This window comes from Urocitellus parryii, chromosome 3 (genome assembly GCF_045843805.1).
Source record: "Urocitellus parryii isolate mUroPar1 chromosome 3, mUroPar1.hap1, whole genome shotgun sequence".
NCBI classification, from domain to species: Eukaryota; Metazoa; Chordata; class Mammalia; order Rodentia; family Sciuridae; genus Urocitellus; species Urocitellus parryii.
Window position 1 is genome coordinate 4,719,582 of NC_135533.1, and position 19,313 is coordinate 4,738,894.

Here is a 19,313-nt window from a genome sequence, read left to right on the forward strand (position 1 = left end):
GACTTATAAATAAAGTTTAAAAAATATTTTGGATTACTTACCATTACATCTGAGAGAGAGAGAATATTCATGTACAACAACTGCTATGGGTATTTAAAAGCAGTGAATTATTTCAGTGAGGGCATACATCATTATATTTTGGGTGGTATAATACACTTTGCCCACAGATAAAAATTGCTTTTCTGTATGTAATAATCTGAATTTTATTCAGTGTTTTGGATTCAGTTATACTATAGACCTTGGTAAACAGTGTGCAAACCTGTATATGAATATGGCTCTAATATTAGAGATTTCATTAATTGATAGGAGTACTGCTTTCTGCTGACAACAACATTCTATAGTATATGCCCTCAGTTACATGTTAGTGATCATAAATCAGTTTGTAAAATAATGAACTGTTAAGAACTGAAGTGAGCTTATTTGCCATCATTTGTCATGCAGATGGTGAAAGGTTTATGCTGGCAATTTATAGGTAAAAGATACATCAAAATTAGTGGTATTATGCCTTGTTCCAAAATAGACTCATGGAGATTAAAATAGATGAACTGTACAATAAAATAAAACTAACATGAAGTAAGCATATTTGGCCATGTGAAATACAAATCAAATAACTATGAAGGTATTGCTGAGCCTGATACCCAAAAGAAATGGTCTATTTATTTATTTATTTAAGTTATACATGGATACTACGTTTTATTTTATTTATTTATTTTAATGTTGTGCTGAGGATCCAACACAGGGTCTTGCACATGCTAGGTGAGCACTCTACCAGGGAGCTAGGACCCCAGCCAAAGAAATGGATTCGCTTTAAATGTAAAACACAAATTTCTAGAAGTTAACACAAAGGAGGAAATAAGAACATTTATCTGATTCTCAGTGTGTATGACAAGATTCACTTGATATTGAAAAATTGTCTTAAAGTTAACTGTCTGGCAGTATAAACAAATCCTGCAGGGCTGTTTCCTACAACTGCCCTCAAACTGAGCCAGTGGTGTAAAACCAGTGCCCAATTGTGAGTAAGTTCTATTCCTTATGGATTTTTAAAAAATATATATACATATTTTTTAGGTTGTAAATGGACACTATACCTTTAACTAACTAACTAATTAATTAATTAATTTTTATATGGTGCTGAGAATCGAACCCAGTGCCTCACATGTGCTAGGCAAGTGGTCTACCACTGAACCATAACCCAGCCCTCCTTAGGGATCTTAAAGAATGCAGTCTAAATATACAGATTTCTGGCCACATGTCTTAATTTAAGGATATAATTTAGATAATATTGCAGATAGAGTGTATTTCTGCCTCTGTAAAATCCTTCATAACTGTTGCTAGCTACTTAATTGTGGGTCATGGCATAAGATAGTTAACTTTTATGTTTTTAAAATGGGGATATCTTGAATCAGTGTCATTATGTTGGTAAATGATAGTAATTAATGGAATCACACAGCATTGTGCCTTGTATAAATTAATTGCTTTACCAAAAGATAGTTATTTTAACTCTTTAGTTAAGACTTGATGTGAGAAGAATAATTTTTATTGAGTGCACGCTTTTCACGTTGCTGATTAAGTGCAGAAAAATGTACTGTGATAGTTGGCCGAGTTAAGAATAAGATTGACACTTCTGTTTATGAAAATAGAAAAATCTATCAAAAACATTTTCATGCAGATGATGGAACATTTATGAGGTTTCTCCTTAGAAAGATTATTTGTGAGCAAGCCAATGTTTTCCTTTTAGGGAGCTCTCTCCTGCAGAAGTGGCTGGTCATGGCTCCAACATTATCCTTGTAACATCATGATGCAAAGGATATGCTAACTATGTCTAGAAAGTTTATGCTGAATATCCATCTAGGAGATTTAGCCAGATAAACTTTCATAATAGGCAAGTTGGGTGGCAAGGAGCCAGCCACGAAAGACCAAGGAGAGAACATTCCAAGCAGGGAGAAAACTGCTACACAGGCTTTGAGGAATGAGCCTGGCATGATTCGTGGACAGACACCTAATAGTCATTGTAGTAGCCTGCTAAGTGGTTAGAAGAGATCTTGTCAAGGTGAACACAGACTAAAGGAATTTGCATTTTACTGTCTGCAGTGAGAAGGCTTTTCAGAGGTTAAATGTGGGAAATATCGTCTCCCAATCCACTCTCTCCTCTCTAGCGAATTTGCTTCATCACTAGGTTTGACTCCAGCCTTTCTTCCCTTGCTAGTGTTTCTTGAAGTCCTGATACTCTTCTGTTTTGCCCATGTTCTGTCAGCCCTTGGCCTTTTTTTCCTAACTGCCTGCCACCTGCATGAGCCCATCTCTTTGGATGACATCTATGATCTACCTTTTCTATGTAGAGATTTCATTTGTAGGCAAATCACGAAGCACAGTGTCCTTCCAGTGAACAAAACTGGCAGATGATGAGTGTATTGCGGAGTTGATGGAACAAGAAGGCTGTGCTGGTCTAGCCTGACGGTGTTTCTTCCCCATGGCAGCTGAAATCTTGCTCTCTACCAGTGCTTCTATTCTGTGTGCCTGTTTGACTTTCTCAAGCACCTTCCAATCTGAGTGGGTTTCAGTCTGTGATAAGCTTCTTTCTCACCTGAGATTAATGTTTTTATCTTTTTCCTTTTATCTCTTTCACAGTTGTCACTTAGGAAATGACTTTCTGTACAGATTATCCTTCTGTTTCTTTCACTTTTCTCTTGTCAAAAGAACCTTGTGCCCTTATTTCCTTCAACTTCTTCATCTTGTGCCTTTGTGGCACTTTCCTGCCTACTTTGGTGTATGTTCCAATGTTCTTCACCTTCACTGATGAGTAGAGTAGTTCAATTTAGTAGTCAGTATTTATTAATAAGTAGTAAAGATTGTGATCATTGAAGACAAGGAGACTTGAGCTTTACTTTTGCCCTCTCTAATGATCTTCTAACCTTTCAATCTGCTTTTGCAACTGCTTATAGAAAAATTTCACTTAGTTGTTTGATGATTGCTTCAATTTTAATGTCTCTGGTTTGTAGATGTATATGCATGTACATGTACACATACTTCTGACATGACATGACAGCTACATAGTTGCATCATCTTATACATAACCTCCAAAAAGTGGTTTTAGTATTTCTGCACATAACCTGTTCCCTGGCTGGGGAGTAGGTTGGAACCAACCTCATACTTTAACATAGTACTTTTTTCTGTTATTGTTATGTATGTAACAAATGGTAAATATATTTGTATTAGATGCATCACATTGATGTTTTTCTTTGGTTTATTATCAGTAATCTGTAGAAGTCAAATAACACAACAGGATTGTCATTGAGGAATTGCTGGGAATCATTATAAAATAAAAAGTGGGAACACTCTTGTTTCAGATGGGGTTTGTGAGTATAGAATGGTTCTGTGAAATAGAAATATAATTCAAGCAAGCTATTAAGTGAAAAGTATTTGAAATTTTATAGTAGGTTTTATCTAACCAAATATATAAAAATATTAGTATTTCAACATGTAATTAATATAAAAATTTTGAGACACTTGACTTTTTTTTCCTGCTAAGCCTGCATTCTGTATGCATTTTATATTCACTACACATCTCAGTGTGGACTAGTATGTCAGTTGCTCAGGAGCTGCTATGACTAGTTGCTGTCATGGCAAGTTGAAGTGATGGAGTAGCAAACTCTAGGAAGTTTTATGGAAATATTTTAGACAGTGTTCCTGCAAAATTATTAATAAGGCAAACCAAGTATCTGATAATTATTCATGTGCTTTCCACAATTTCTAAAAGTTTAGAGTAGGCAAAGATCAATTTTTAAATGTACATAATTCTTAGTATTAAGAAAAATAATTTATCCTCTTATGTCCTTCTATCATGTGTGAACTTCCCCTTTTAAATCCATGATTTATTTTAAATGTCTGACAATTAAAGAGCTATTTAAAAGTGATTGTAGAAGGAAGACCTTCATTTAAATAAAATGCATTTAATAAGATTTAATTTATACTAGGCAGTTGGAGATAAAGAACGGAAAAAGAAACATCCCTGTCCTTCAAGTGTTCCCAGCTTTGGGCTGTCTTTAATGGCTAGTACAGCAAAACTTTCTTGTAGGCATATGGGGGAACAACAACCATTTAGGTGTGAAAACAGGTATTTACAGCAGAGTTTTGAAGGCCTCTCTGGAATAGGCTGAGGACGTTTTTTGTTTTTTGAATAATTTAGTACTAGGGATTGTAACCTCTGAGATATATCCCCAAACCTTTTTTTTTTTTTAATTTATTTTTTAAAATTTTGAGATGGGGTCTCACTAAGTTGCTGAGCCTGACTTTGAACTAGCAATCCTCCTGCCTCAGCCTCTTGAATTGCTGGGATTACAGGCATGTGCCATTGTAACCTGGCACACAGAGTTCTGAGCAGAGGGAACAGAATGTGTAAAGGGACATAGTGTTGTGTCATGCTCACTACAGACTACTCACACCAACAGGAGAGAGCGGGTAGTTCCAAGATCTGGCTGGAAGGCGGGGTGTGGGGGTGCTTTTTTGCTCAGCCTATAAAATTATGATTTTTTTAAGGCGTAAAAGGAGGTAATGATGATTTTTAGTGTAAACAGAGCCTGACAATCAGATTTTACATTTTTGAAAATGTGGGGTTTAGATGTATAGATAATTTTTAGAGAGGTCAGAACCTTAAATTGGGATGACTCCATTTTGAAGAAACTGTTATCATTAAGACAAAACATGAACTAAATAATAAGAACAGAAAGTCGGGTATGGAAAGTTTAGTAAATAAGCATTGGTGTGTCTCTCAGGTGTGCTGGGTCAGAGGAGTTAATAGTCAACAGTGACACTGAAGTTTCTGCTTTTAACCCATTGGTATAAGTTTAATTTCATTATTTTTAGAACATCTGGCTGTTGAGCTCCAGTAAGACTGAAAATAAAGGTTTGGGTTTAATGACAGAAGCCTGGGGCTGGTAATACAAATTTGGCAGTTGTAGCCTTCTTTTGACATGGGAGAGATTTCATTTGTAGGCAAATCACAGAGCACGGTGTCCTTCCTTTGTCCTTCCACAAAGGAAAACCATAGGGAGTTGGAAAGGAAGAAACAGGGTGGAGTCTAGGGTACTCTGCAGCATTTAGGGAGGTTATAGAGATGCAGCAGTCAAAAAAGGAAGATGAGGTGGACATACTGAAAGCCTAAAGAGAGATCAGGAAAGAGTTGTCAAGGAAAGGGAGGTGTGAATAGGAGATGGTCAATAATGCAAATGTTGCTAAGTGTAGGAATGGCCTGGTTGAAAAAGTGACCACATAGTCCTTTGTAGCTACATTAAAGCAGCTTCAGGAGAATGGTGGATCTGTATGTCAGGGTCCAGCCTACAGACCACATTCCAGGACCTCGAGCTAGGAATGGTATATACATTTTTAAAGGATTGTTGTTGTTGTTGTTGTTGTTTTTAAATGTCTGTATTCGAAGACTGCTGTGGCTTAAAAGCCTAAATATTTACCAAGTAGTCCTTTGTAGGAAAAGTTCTCTGACTCCTGGAACATGTAAGAGGGTAGATTTACACTCAGTTTGAAGATGCTTAACTAGGAAAGAGAGAAGGTGAAAGTGATTTTTAGAATAGAATTAATAGAGGAACAGATAGGAATGACCAAACTCAACAAAAGGGAAAACAACAACAAAAAAGACTCTCATACTTTGTGATAGTTGTTAGAAATAGGCATAGTCATATGACCTAAAATGGAGTAATTTTAGAATACATTATTTTCCTTCTCTTATCGTAATATATGCATGGGCTTAACTGTGTATTGGGGAGGGCAGTTTTTTCTTGACATTGTTTTTATTTTAGACAGTAAAAGTACAGTTAGAAAGTGCACCTTTTAGTCTGCATTTATGGTTAGATAATGTCTATAAGTATATGGACTTCAATACTTTTACAACTGGAAATCAATGTAGATGAGAATAGAATTAATATATGAAAAATTACATTCATGTTTGAATATGTAGCTTCCGTTTTTATGTTTAGCTTATATTCTCCCACATAAGACATTTTTCAATATTAAAAAACCCTTGTTTGACCTGAGTAGTTTGTTTATGCTTAAGAAGCATTTAATCTAATTCATATCAACATTACCTAATTTTGTCTTTTATCTGGTTTTGTAAATTCAAATATATTTAATCCAATAAAATCTTTATTCTTACACTACCAGTGTCTCTCAGTTCATTCCCTCTGCCCCTTGTCCAGTTCATTGCAGCAAGTATATATTGACCATTAATTAAATGCCCAGCATTATCATTGGTATTAGAAAAATAAAATCCAGAAATGTTTGTGGCCTCAAGAAGATATAGGCACAAATCATTGCAAAACTAAATGATTGAATTTAATGTGGTTAAATCTAGATTAAATACACTACCATGCTTTTATTGAGACCTCATTCTGACTAGATGCCAGTCCAGTGTGGATAACTTCAAGTGTCTGAAAGTTTACCATGCAAATTCCCTTTAAGTGATTTTAAATTGTCAAGTCAGAAAAGTATTAAATTCTTATACAACAATTTCATTGTTTTACTGTTAATTATAGCAAAGGAAGATGCAAACTGTGCAGTGTGCGACAGCCCGGGAGACCTCTTAGATCAGTTCTTTTGTACCACTTGTGGTCAGCACTATCATGGAATGTGCCTGGATATAGCGGTTACTCCATTAAAACGTGCAGGTTGGCAATGTCCTGAGTGCAAAGTGTGCCAGAACTGCAAGTAAGTTTTAATTTCAACTCAAAGGTGTGTATTGAGTTTAAGAGAGACCCTATCAGGTGCTAAAGATTTATGTAATATGATAAAAGTTGTTCATATTGCAGCTATATTCATTCAAACAGACTTTATTGTGTCTTAAATAACTAGATATTTATTAACATTTCTATTAGTTTGAACCCTAAGCAAAACACATTTTAATAATTTAAATTCTCCTGGTTGTCTAAAAATCTAACTTAAATATGCCAACAATTTGTAAAAGACTGATCTTAATAATTTAAGCATTAGAAAAATAAAGTAGCTTTTCTTGAGGGGATCTGGGGAGATGATTTAATAGGAAAATGAAGCTCTAACTAGAGAAATTATTTCCTAGAGTTCAGCCAGGAAAATCAGTGATGTGTTTGAATTTCTTTTCCAGAAAGGTCACTTTCTTCTAAGATTACTGTTTTAATAAAACCTTTATATTTATCTGAAAGACAATTACCTTTAGTAGATTCTAGTTACCAAAATTCTAAAATGAAGTATTGTGTGGCATTTAAACAAATGTTATGGCAGATAACAAATGTTATCTTCTTCTATTTGTTATATTCCATCCTTGGTCATTTTTCTAGTCTCTGAAACCCCCACACCCCCCATTAGCAAGATAATCAGGGATGTTACCAGCATCACCAACAATCTAAGAATGCAGTTTACAGGCTGAGTATTTTTGGTACCAGAAGGAATTAATACCCAGCATTGCCATGTATAGTCAGTTTTATTAGTTACTCATTTTGATGATAGTTAGCATCAATATGTTAGAGTTATATGGAATAAATTTGACCACTTACCCTCTTATTTTGGTAAAAATTAGGTAAAATAAAAGTAAAACATTTTTCAGTACCTTGTATCTGTATTCAGTTTCTTTGGGAGGAATGAGAAAACTCAAAGAGAGTGCTTATTCTCTAAGATCCTTCCACCTAGCAGAAGAGGTAAAGTATGCAATATTATATGTAGAGTCTTTTGAACTGAATAGTAACTGGAGGCCAGCTTTTACCCATTTTTCCTATTTGTTACTTATTCCCAGGTTTGATTTGGAGACCTGCTTTCAACTCTTCTTAAATTCCTCATTTTTGCTTTTCTCCTCTTCTTGAATTAAATTTAGTATCTGAGAGTGATTAACTGCCAAGAATTGAGACAAGAGATTATGTGGTAGGGCTGGGACCCAATTTTTAGGGCAAAAGAATATTTAAAGAAAGCTTTTAGGTTTTCAAGTATAATTCTCAATAATTATGACAAGATTATTTTTCTTAGTACATAATCATTTAATATTTATTGCTTAGTGGACATTTTAATTCTCACAGAATTCTTTCATTATTCCCATTTTATTTGTGAAACTCAACTGAAGCCTCAGTTTGCACAGCTGGGGAATAGCAGTCTGAATACAAATACAGATATGTCTGATTTGACCCTCTGTCATTATATAACAGTGCCTTTGCCATTCACGCTGCCAAGATTTGATCCTTTCCACACAGTATCACCTAGCAGTTACAATTCTTCCCCACAAATGAATGGGCATGAGCTATTTCAACAACAAAGATGAGAGGTTGTTCATCTTGCCTTCCCCCTCCTCCTCTACAGGAGTCCTAAAATGACTAAAGCAAGTTACTGCAGGTGAACTTCAAGTAAAGATAGCCCTTTAGGGACCCATGGTTGGGGGTTACCTCATCATTATCTATGTAGAGACAAAAACAGATACTGAGGTATTTATGAACTGTGCAGTTTCTAGGACTGATCCTTTTCATGATTACTTATGTTATAAAACATAAGTTTAAAGATAAGGCATCATTAATGCTATCTTATTTTTTAGACAATCGGGAGAAGATAGCAAGATGCTAGTGTGTGATACGTGTGACAAAGGGTATCATACTTTTTGTCTTCAACCAGTTATGAAATCAGTACCAACCAATGGCTGGAAATGCAAAGTAAGTTATTTATTTTTTTAAGAAAATATCCTCTGTATGTTTTATATAGAGAGCAGACAAATCAGATACCTATTCAAATCTATTTTAAAAATACTTCAAACTTCATTGACGTATAACTTATATACAACAAACTGCACATATTTAAAGTATTAGTTTGACACATATATATACCATGAAACTATCATCATCTTCAATATAATGAACCTTCTCATCATCTTCAAAAGTTCCCTGGTGCCCTTGGGTACCCGCCTTCCTGGCTATCCACACCCTTCTCTGGTTTTCCCAACTGGTGTGCTTTTGCTCACTGTAGATCGATGTTCATAGTCTACAATTTTGTGCAAATGCTATCATGTAGTATACTCTCATTTTATCTGGCTTTTTTGGCTCAATGTAATTATTTTGAGGCTTTTCCAATTTGTTGCACATATTAGTTGTGATTCCTTTGTATTACTGAGTGGTAGAGATACCAGGTTGTTACTTAAATCTTTGTTGGTGATTTGGGCTGTTTACAGTTTGGGGCTACTAAAAATATTGTGAACTTATCAATTAATATTAGTATGGTGCTTAATGAAAGAAACTAGTTTTGCATTATTTATCAATCTTCCCAGACACCTGTGAAATAGGTGTATCTCCATGAAGAAACTGAAAAACCAGATGTATTTTATAGTCTGTTAATTTGTAATCCCAGGTAAAAGATATTGCATTCTGATTGATTAGCTCTTAGGGTCCTTACAATTAATTTGTATGTACAGTGTACCTATGTTAGTGTGTGTGTGTGTGTGTGTGTGTATTAAGAATTTAGAATCATAATGTGCAACTTTTAGGTTCTCTCTCTTCCATGGTAGTTTTAAATAAATGATTAGTGACTCAGATATTTATTTTTTTATTGTCGAAAGTTTCTCTTGGTTTTGAGATGTGGCCAGAATCTTCAGATATTTTCCTACGTTTTTATTGCTGAAAATACCAGACCTTCTATTGTGTGGGGCACTTTTTAAGATCTGTTTATAGTTACTTTTAAGTTTTCCTTGTTATTCTTTTGGTCAGTAAATTATTTTTTCTTCTTCCATCTGTTTTTTTGTATCTGCATTTGTATGACCCTGAGATAATACCATGCTGGTCACTTTAAGCTTTCCCAGGAATTTACTGAGTTCTCACTACTGTCTGTAGTCCCTGTGGGTAGACTTACAGTTCTGTCGACTTGGGCATACTTTGTGTAGGACCAGGTAAGCAACAGAAGATTATAGGGTGTTATCTACCCAGAAGCATAAAGTATTTAAATTCTTAAAGTGAAAATAGAAGATAAGAGTAGTTCAAGTTTACCTTCAGATCTCTCAGCAAAAATTAGTAAAACTAATTTTTAAAAAAATTCTTGGATGATATTTACAAACAATATTTAGTGTGGCCTTTCTTTGAATGTTCTCTAGAAAGTTAAATTAATCATAAAAGTAGCCCAGGTGTTTCCTTTAAAATTTATACAGGCCAGTGAATAAATTCCAAAATGAAGGTTGATGAGGATTAATGGTTAAGTAAGTTGTCCAAGTTTACTGATTTGTAGATCCTTTCTTAAACTGTAGATATCACATTCTAATACACTATTTTCTCCTTGTGTCACCATACTGTATATGCTTAATTGTGTAAGAAGGGCTTTCCTCCCTACACTAATTAAGAATATTTTTCATTTCATTAGAATGTAGGTCTAAAGAAACTAAGGACTCCAGATTCATATACTGTCCCTCTCCCCTCCCCCGCGTTGACTTCAGTTATTTATAATCTTAATGTTAAAAAGTCAAATAGAATTTACAAAGAAAATACAAGGAAGTAAGAAATATTAATTTTATTTAACAGTTAATTTTGGTTTGAAACTAAATTGCCAAGATCCTCTATGATAGATGTTTCCTCAGTTCCGGTTCATTGCTTAAGCTTTTTTTTTTTTTTGGCTTTAATGATGATACAGACAATTTTTCTTTTTTCATTTTTTGTGGTGCTGAGGATTTGACCAAGGGCCTCACATATGCTAGGCAGATGCTGTGGTACTGAGCCACATCCCCAGCCCAGAAGAGTGCCTGTTGTATTTGTTTTTAAAATAAAAATAGTATTGATGATGTCCTGCCCTTCTTTGCTAGTTCAGGTTAATAAGACCTCAGAAAGCAGTCCTTGAACATTTAATTTAATGAAATGCTGCTAAACTCTGTAAAGCTTTTGTTCACAGACTCACGGTGGTGGCACAACTGAAATCTGTAATTAATGGGGGTATCAATCCAGTTATTTCTCAAATACAGAAGTTCCTCATTATAATTTACTGGTATGCTGTTTGCAGCTTAACTGTTGTAGGTAGATACTGACAAGGACCATAATCTTCTGCTTTCTCTGAGAGTTATGATTCTGATTACTGGGTGCATGTCCCTGTGCCATTCTGACACCTAGTGCTTTTCCCTTGGTAGTACTATATAGAAAACTTGCTTATTTCTTCTGTCTTTGACAGCACTTGGGGCTAACAGAATAATAAATAGAAATGCTAAATGCAGGCATTGCAGCTTGCATTGCAGTAATCTTGAAGGTCAGTTAAATTATATTAATTTTTAATTAGTGTTTCTATGAAAAAATGTCACGATCTCTGAAATCTCCAGAGTCAGTGATATCCCTGCAGCCTCCCATTCTTGTCCCATTTGCACAGAAGTGTGCTCTTGGTGTATCTCCCCTAGGTCTCCCTTTCCGTTTCTATTTACCGGCCCATGTGTCACCTTCTTGGCATCCTCCAGGGTGCAGTTTTCAAGGGTTTGGGGGTGGAGTGGGATGCTGAGGATGGCACCTGGAATTGCAGGCCTGGGGCTGCTTCCGGGGTTAGGCTTCTCTGGCTGCTGGGGTCCCATGGCTCTGCCACTGGCTTGGAGGGTCCACCCTGCCCCTCCCTTGCAGGACCGGAGAGGGTGTGATGGCCTGCAGGAAGGGAGGTGCTGTGCCCGTCTGGGCAGGGTCTCTTGGGCCTTTTTGGAATGCCTTTTAATTGCTTTTCAAACGTCTTTTCAGGAAAGGTAGGCTAGAGAGTCCTGGTGAGGAGGTCACTCTAGCTGCAGGTGCAGGGGCGGGGTGGGAGGAGACATTGAGGGAGCCGGCACCTGTGCTTCATGTAGTCCACGGGGGACAGATGATTGACACCTGGAACTGGAATCTGGGTTTGGGCCTTTTAGGGCAGTCCTCAGGGAGTTCTCTTAGGCAGTAATCGGAATGCGGGGCTTTTGAGCAGAGAGGCCATTTCACCTGGGATTCAAAAAGCCACTGGGCACCTGCGCTCAGGTGTGGCCACCTGGGAGGTGGAGCCTGCAGACTGAAGAAGGCCTGCTTTCTCGGGTAGTTCCATTTCCTCCCTGGTTGAATGAGAGGTGGTGATGTGTTATCTTGATAATCAGGCTAAGGAAAAAATTCTGTTTAATGGGTTGGTACATTTATTATTTTTATCTTAACACAGTGTCTCTATTTGTAATTTGTTTTCTTTCATAAGGAGGAAGAATATATAAAACTATAAACTTACCTTTGATTATAACTTTGGTTGCACTCAAATTGCATTTGTAACCTTCTATGTATGTATATATACCTGACTCAATAGCTTTATCCTTCTTTTTTATGGTTGTACTGTTAATTTCTACTTTAATTACATTTAATCAGAGAATTTAATTTAGCTGATGTGTTTTTGGAAAACAAATGTTTTAATACTTGAAATAATGACTTTTGAAAAGTGAAGCATTTATTTATTATTTCATTGTTAGAAGAAATCCTTTTACTTTGTTTTTTGGCTGGTTGATTCAAAAAACTGATAAAATTAACCACTGTAGTTTTTCCTATCAATTTTTTGTATCCTTCACTATTTAAAAAAGAATCATAACTTATTTTATACCTTTTTTTTTTTTTTAATGTGATGCTTAGGATTGAGCCCAGTGGCTCACCCATGCTAGGCAAGCACTCTACCACTGAGCTACAGCCTGGCCCCTATATCCTTCACTATTTTAATAAAACATTTATTTTGTGGCTGTTACTTAGCAAACAGGCCAGACCAGTGTTAATACACTGTGCTTTTTATTAGTATAAAATCACTCTTTATCTATGTAACACTTGTTTTTCTTTTTTCTTGTGACTGGGACCAGATATTTTGCTTTTACTTTGCTTTATATCGACCCACAGGCTGTTTTCTATGGGCACATAGGCACCAGTTGAGTGTTATCTTTTAACATCTTTTAATTTAGGATCCTTTGCATCTTTTTTTAAATGTGTGTTTTGAAAGGTTTAAAAGAGCTTTTTATTTAGATTGATGTTTTTAATATAAATGTTTGGCAATTTTAAGGCAAAATTGTTTTTTTAGGGGCTGGGGATGTGGCTCAAGCGGTAGCGCGCTTGCCTGGCATGAGTACGGCACAGGTTGGATCCTCAGCACCACATACAAAGACAAAGATGTTGTGTCTGCCGAGAACTAAAAAATAAATATTAAGAAGTTCTCTCTCTCAAAAAAAAAAATTTAAAAAAAAATTTTAAATTGTTTTTTTAATTTCTGTTTTCTGTTCGGTTCACTTCTTGTACTGATTTGTGATTCATGGTCATATTTTATGAACGTTAATTTATATTTCAACTTATATAATCATTTTCTTTCACTTTCCACCCCCCTCCCCCCCCAAAAATCTTACTTTAAAAAAAAAAAAACACTTCATTTTAAATCCTTTTTTCATCCTGGAAGTTTTAGGGTCTTGTTTTAATTCTTGAGATTTGCTTCCAGGTGCTGTCTGCACTAGATAATGCTAATTTTGCCTGGAACATGTAGGCCACTGTCAGTCTCTGGTCAGATCCATTTAAGGACTGAATAAAGCTTTTTTAGCGGGGGAGTGGGTACGGTGGGGTGGTAGTTTAGTGTGGTGGTTTTGTTTTCCCTTTTTTATCCTTTTTTGACTGCAACCCATATCATGAAACTTACATTTTTATTGCAAAAAAGGATTCCTCTGTTAACCCAAACTTCACCTTCCTTTTTTTTTTTTTTTTTGAGTCTTGGTTATATTCCAAATAATGGCTCATTATTTATAATTATAATTCACCAATAAAAATATGGAAAAAACAAAGAATTATCAATTTTCTGAAATCCTATACAGCTGGAAGAGATTTGTTCCCTTCAGACTACTTTATATTCTAGAAACATTTTTCCCCCAGAATTTGAGTTTATTGTTATAGAAGAAAAAAATTACTGTGTGGGGGTCTGCCACCCAAAACTTTGGGATCTTTGTTTTTGTTCATTCATTTGGTCTATCTCCAGAAGCTATCTGTGGTAGTTCTACAAATAATTAGTTTCACCTGGAACATGTTTGTCAATATGGGTGTTTCCTCAGGCCCATTTAGAAGACGAGGAGTGGTTTTTACTTCAGAAATTTTTTACAGCCTTTTTAATGATTGGTAAAACTGGGTAGTTCTTGTTTCATACTCTTAATTCATTATTTTTTTGGTTATGTTTTTCATTATCTTGAAAAATTTCTGTAGAAACTTGTCAGTCTCTCAGCTTGTCATCTGATTTCCTTTTGGTGTACTCTGTCGCAGTTTGCTGTTCTCTCTGGGATGGACAGAATTATATACTGTATTGTTAAGAATACTATTGGATACTTAATTTTTATATTCTGTTCTATGGAGGCACTCTGTAGAATCATTATGAGTTTTCTCATTACTCAGTATATGATCTTGGGCAAGTTACTTGACTCTCCTAAGTCTATGTGTGGAATGTTAGGAGTGCTGACCTCTTCCTCTGATATTAAAATTCTTTCATGGTTGTCTGTAGTCTTTAGTGCCTAACATTTGAGGGCAGGCTGCCTTGACTTCTCTGTGGTGTGGAAGCCGGAGATGCTGGGGCAAGTAGGGTATGCCCTTAGGGATGCCAATCAAGAAGGGGCTGCTTGCTTCTGGGCCAGAGCAAGAGTGATTCTCTGGGTCCTTGTTGTATATTGTCATTGCCAGGTCAGTTTCTTTTCCCTATTTCTCTCTCAAGAATGCCTGTGTCTAGTATATTTTAAAAGTTTTTTTTAATTGAAAGTGTTTTAAACTCTAAAAGATGAAAAAATAAAAATATCCATATGCTATTTATTTAGATTCATCTATTGATAGCACTTGTTAAAATTACCATTGTGCATGACCTCTATCTTACTGTTTGTCTATCAGTCAATTCCTGTCTACCGTTTGAAAATAAGTTACATACATGTATTTCACTGCTCTTTATATATTTCACTATTTCTTAATAATAGGGATATTCTTACATAAATATAAAACTCTCTTGAAATTCATGAATTTTCATCAGTACTGTATTTGCATCTAATGTAATTTTTTTTTTTTTTTTTGTCACTTGATCTAATGTTCCATGTAGCATCCTCCTTTCCAAGTGAGGGTTCTGGAATGTAGGTTAGGATTAGTTAATTTATTTAGGGAGTACTGGCATTTAGATGATGATAAGATTTCCTAATCAAGAACAATGGGTTTCCTTGTATTTGTTCTGGTCTAGTTTTGTGTCTTTGGTGAGTTTTATAATTTTCTTTCATTATAGATACTTAACGTCTTATGTTCATTTTTAAATATCTATTTTGTTGCAGCTATATGTAGGATTTTCTCATCTCTTTTAACTGGTTACTTGTAAATGCAAATTCTATTAAGTTTTGCATATTAATTTTGTGTCTTGCTATTTTGTTGAATTATTTTATTGAATCTTGATAAATTCTCTAGGATTTCCCAAGTATACTATTTGTCATTTATAAATAGAATTAAAAACATTTCTTTTCCTCGTGTCAGGCCTCTGTTGTCATTTGTTTCAGTATTTACATTGGCCCCCAGAATCATATTAAGTAGTAGCAGAGATGGCAGGCATCCTTACTTTGTTCCTGGCCTTAGTGGGGATTTTTCTTGTGTTCCCCCATTGAATAATTTGTTGCCTTTAGAGTTGAAGTATGCTTTTCTTTCACACCCATTTCCCTGCACCGCATGCTGAGGATCTAACTAGGGCCTAGCATATGCTAGACAAGAGCTCTGTGACTGAGCTGTGTCTTTAGCATCCCACCCCATTTTTTATTTTCTCAAGAATTTATATTGGGAAGTTGTTTTAATTTTTTCCCAAATAATTTTATTTAGTATCTGTTGAATTAACATTTTTTTTCTTTTCAGACCTACTGTGCTAAACTTTATTATATATATTTCTAATAGTTAAAAATCCTTGCATTTCTTTTATATATCCCACATGGACATAGTTTATTGTTTTCTGAATCTGTTTGATATTTTGTTTAGGATTTTTACATCAGTAAGTTTCGTCTATTTAAATTTGTAAGGCTAATAGACCTGTGGGTTTGCTGTGGGTTTTGTTTTACTATGTTGTTATTATTATTATCATTATTTTTTGGCACCAGGGATTGAGACCAGGGGACCATTACTACTGAGCCACGTCCCCAGCCCTTTTTAGATTTTGAGTCAGGGTCTCTCCCAGTTTCTTAGGCTGGCTTTGTCCTCATGATCCTCCTGCCTCAGCTTCTCAAGTCACTGGGATTACAGGCATGTGCCACCGTGCCTGGTGATCTGTTTTTGAGTGAGTGTACTACCAGCTTGAAAAGATAAAGTTCCTTTTTATTGATGTTTTGGATTGAAAAGTTAGGGTGGGTGAAGGTTCCACAATTTACCAGCTTTGTGCCCAGAATTTTTAGTACCCTGCCTAGCTCATAGGCCCAGGGAAGGTTTTGGCTTAGCTTTGGCTGGCCTTCTACTTCGTAGGAAGTCTTACCTTGGTTAGAATAGGGCTATTCTTTATTCTGAAAATATGAAGAACTGTCATTAAATTTTGATGTGGAGTGATTATTTTCACAATTTTAAGCAGCAAGTTACATGGAGTAGCTATTTTGTTAGAGTTTTGGTTTCAGTTTCTAAGCTACCAGGAAGCAAATTGTATAGTTGAATAGCATGGTTTAGTGTCCAGCATTGGATTGGGCAGGCTTATTCCACAGAAGTTATTTACTGAGTATAGAATATGTTTTATTTTCAAAGTTTGTGTTGCCGTATCTCAGTTTGCTTCTTCCACATTTACATTTTCCTGGATGTCCCCATCCCCTATTTAAATTTACTTGTAGGTTTTAGTGCAAACTTACATCAGATATCATTACCAAACAAATTGCTTTTTTCAGAAGCATAAACCCTAAATTAATGTTGTGAAAATTAAAGCTTAATGTCTAATCCACATGTTCTCAAAGATTTACGTTTGAACTGGAATTACAAATGTATAACATACTGTTTTTGTTTTTATTTTTCCTGGTGTTTAGAATTGCAGAATATGTGTAGAGTGTGGCACACGATCTAGTTCTCAGTGGCATCACAATTGCCTGATATGTGACACTTGTTACCAACAGCAGGATAATTTATGTCCTTTCTGTGGAAAGTGCTACAATCCAGAATTGCAGAAAGACATGCTCCATTGTAATATATGCAAGAGGTAAGAAGGAGCAGCTGTTTTGTTTTGTTCATGCTTTGCCTCCCCTTTCCCTAGATACTAACTTGAGTTTGAATTAGACATTTTAATTTAAATATACTTATCACTGCAGATGGGTTCACTTAGAATGTGACAAGCCAACAGAACATGAACTGGACTCTCAGCTCAAAGAAGAGTATATCTGCATGTATTGTAAACACTTAGAAGCTGAGATGGATCCCTTACAGCCAGGAGATGGAGCAGAGATGGCAGAACTCACTTCAGGTGAACTCAAGAATTCTGGGTTTTCTTCACAATGTTGTACTAGCTGGTCCCCAACATGCCACTCCAATCATAATGATTGGATCCTCTGCATCAGATCCTGTGTTGTTGTCTTAACCTTTAGTGTGCTTGTTTTGGCCATCTCTGAATTGGATGACTGAAGAAAAATCTAGATTCTTTCATAGCTTCATGGTTGGATCCCAGGTCTAGTGTGCTTTTCTTCAGTTTTGTTTTTTAAGCCACCATTTCCTGAGCTGTGGGCATGAAGCTTAGTTTTTTTTTTTTTCCTTCATAATCTAATATGTCTTGCTTTAAAACAAGTGTTGGTTTTATAATATCCTTTATAAATGTCAGTTATCTCCTGAGCCCCAAATTTTGTTCAGGTACAGCATATTTTAATGGTATCCTGTTATTGTAAGCACAATAAGAAGATTTTTAGTAGAAGGTAAAGAAATAGACCTGCTTACTAGATTGTTTTTCATTTTCATCAATATGATTGGCAACCTTTATGAAGATTCTATTTTATCATCTAGAAGGGGTTAATACAAGTATCTTAATCACTACAATTTTATTTCCAGCATGCTGTCAGCATACAGTGGTGGGCTACCTTTAAAAATAAGAAAATGCCAATTACCTTAAGTGTGTATGTATGTATCTCAATGTGTAGTACGTACATACAGATTTTTCTTTGTTAGTGCTGGGGTTCAAACCCAGTGCCATGTATACTACTGAACTATATCAATCACAAGTCTGTAAAATATACTTTTAATTAATACTTATCAGTTACTTTTAGTACATTATAATTTTGATGCTTTAAAAAGTGAAAATATGTATTTGGTTCAAAAACAAATTCAGAAAGAAAAACTAGTGGCATTTCTGGTAATAATTTACTTTTGTAACATGTTATTTGTTAACCTAGTAAGCAAAAACCAGAAAAACTCATTAAAAACTAAAGAATTAATAATTTTCTGTTAAGATTATAACAATGAAATGGAAATCGAAGGGTCCGAAGATCACCAGATGGTATTTCTGGAGCAAGCAGTTGATAAAGATGTCACTGATCAGGAATCCACACCTGGAATTGTTCCAGATGGTAAGCATGTTTGTGATGATGGAATGTATTCTATTTTTTGAAAGAGACGTATGTGTATGTTGAATATGTGAATGTCTACTAAAATCTGAGCATTCTGCATAAAACTTAGCCAAGATATGGACAGTGAAGAAATTATTTAGAGAAGAACTTTTTGGAAAAAATAATCTCTGACCTAAATTAATAGGAGAAGGGGCATGTATATAGTTGAGCTATAATCTAGATTTAATAATAAGTATATATTCTTTTTATGAATTAGGCGATTTCCATTAAAAAGCAATTTATTTTTTTCTTTAGTTATTATAATTGCTAACTAGATCTATGGCCGATTTTAAGGTATTGCATGCTGAGATAAAGAAAAATTTATTGTTTTAGAATATCTCAGCAGTCTTAACTGCAGGTGTTTCAATGACATTTTATGTTTTTGCAGTATGGATAATAGCTGTTACTGTAATTGAGGACCTGTGATTAATGAGAGAGATTGTGTTAGAAAATTACTTATTAAATTAAATCATGGACTTAAATGAAATTCTTTGGTATTTGTTAAGTCGTATATTAAATTATGTAGGTTGTGTATACATAAAAAGCCTTAGTTTTTTTTAATTTGTTAAGTATACTTTAACAACACTCATTAAAAATTATACTTCATAAATATGTAAGTGAAGAATAATAGGAAATATTTATTATAAATCTCACACAGCATACCAGATTTCTAATTTTATTTTCCTATGCTAGTTGGTAATAGTATGTCTTGTGCTTATATTGGAAATTGACATTTCACAGTAAGATAACTCTTGTTCCAATTATTGTTGAGAGA

At 35.0% G+C, this 19,313-nt stretch overlaps 1 protein-coding gene across 2 annotated transcripts in view; it reads left to right on the top strand.

The window, feature by feature from the left end:
* The window catches only part of Kmt2c (lysine methyltransferase 2C), a 269,564-nt gene that overhangs the window by 139,852 nt on the left and 110,399 nt on the right, over nt 1-19,313 (top strand). For both annotated transcript variants that reach the window (XM_026413840.2, XM_026413847.2), the window contains exons 8-12: nt 6,543-6,714; nt 8,555-8,669; nt 16,979-17,148; nt 17,258-17,409; nt 18,383-18,499. In XM_026413840.2, the coding sequence (XP_026269625.2) occupies nt 6,543-6,714; nt 8,555-8,669; nt 16,979-17,148; nt 17,258-17,409; nt 18,383-18,499 (726 nt within the window). The remainder of the gene's footprint in view (nt 1-6,542; nt 6,715-8,554; nt 8,670-16,978; nt 17,149-17,257; nt 17,410-18,382; nt 18,500-19,313) is intronic.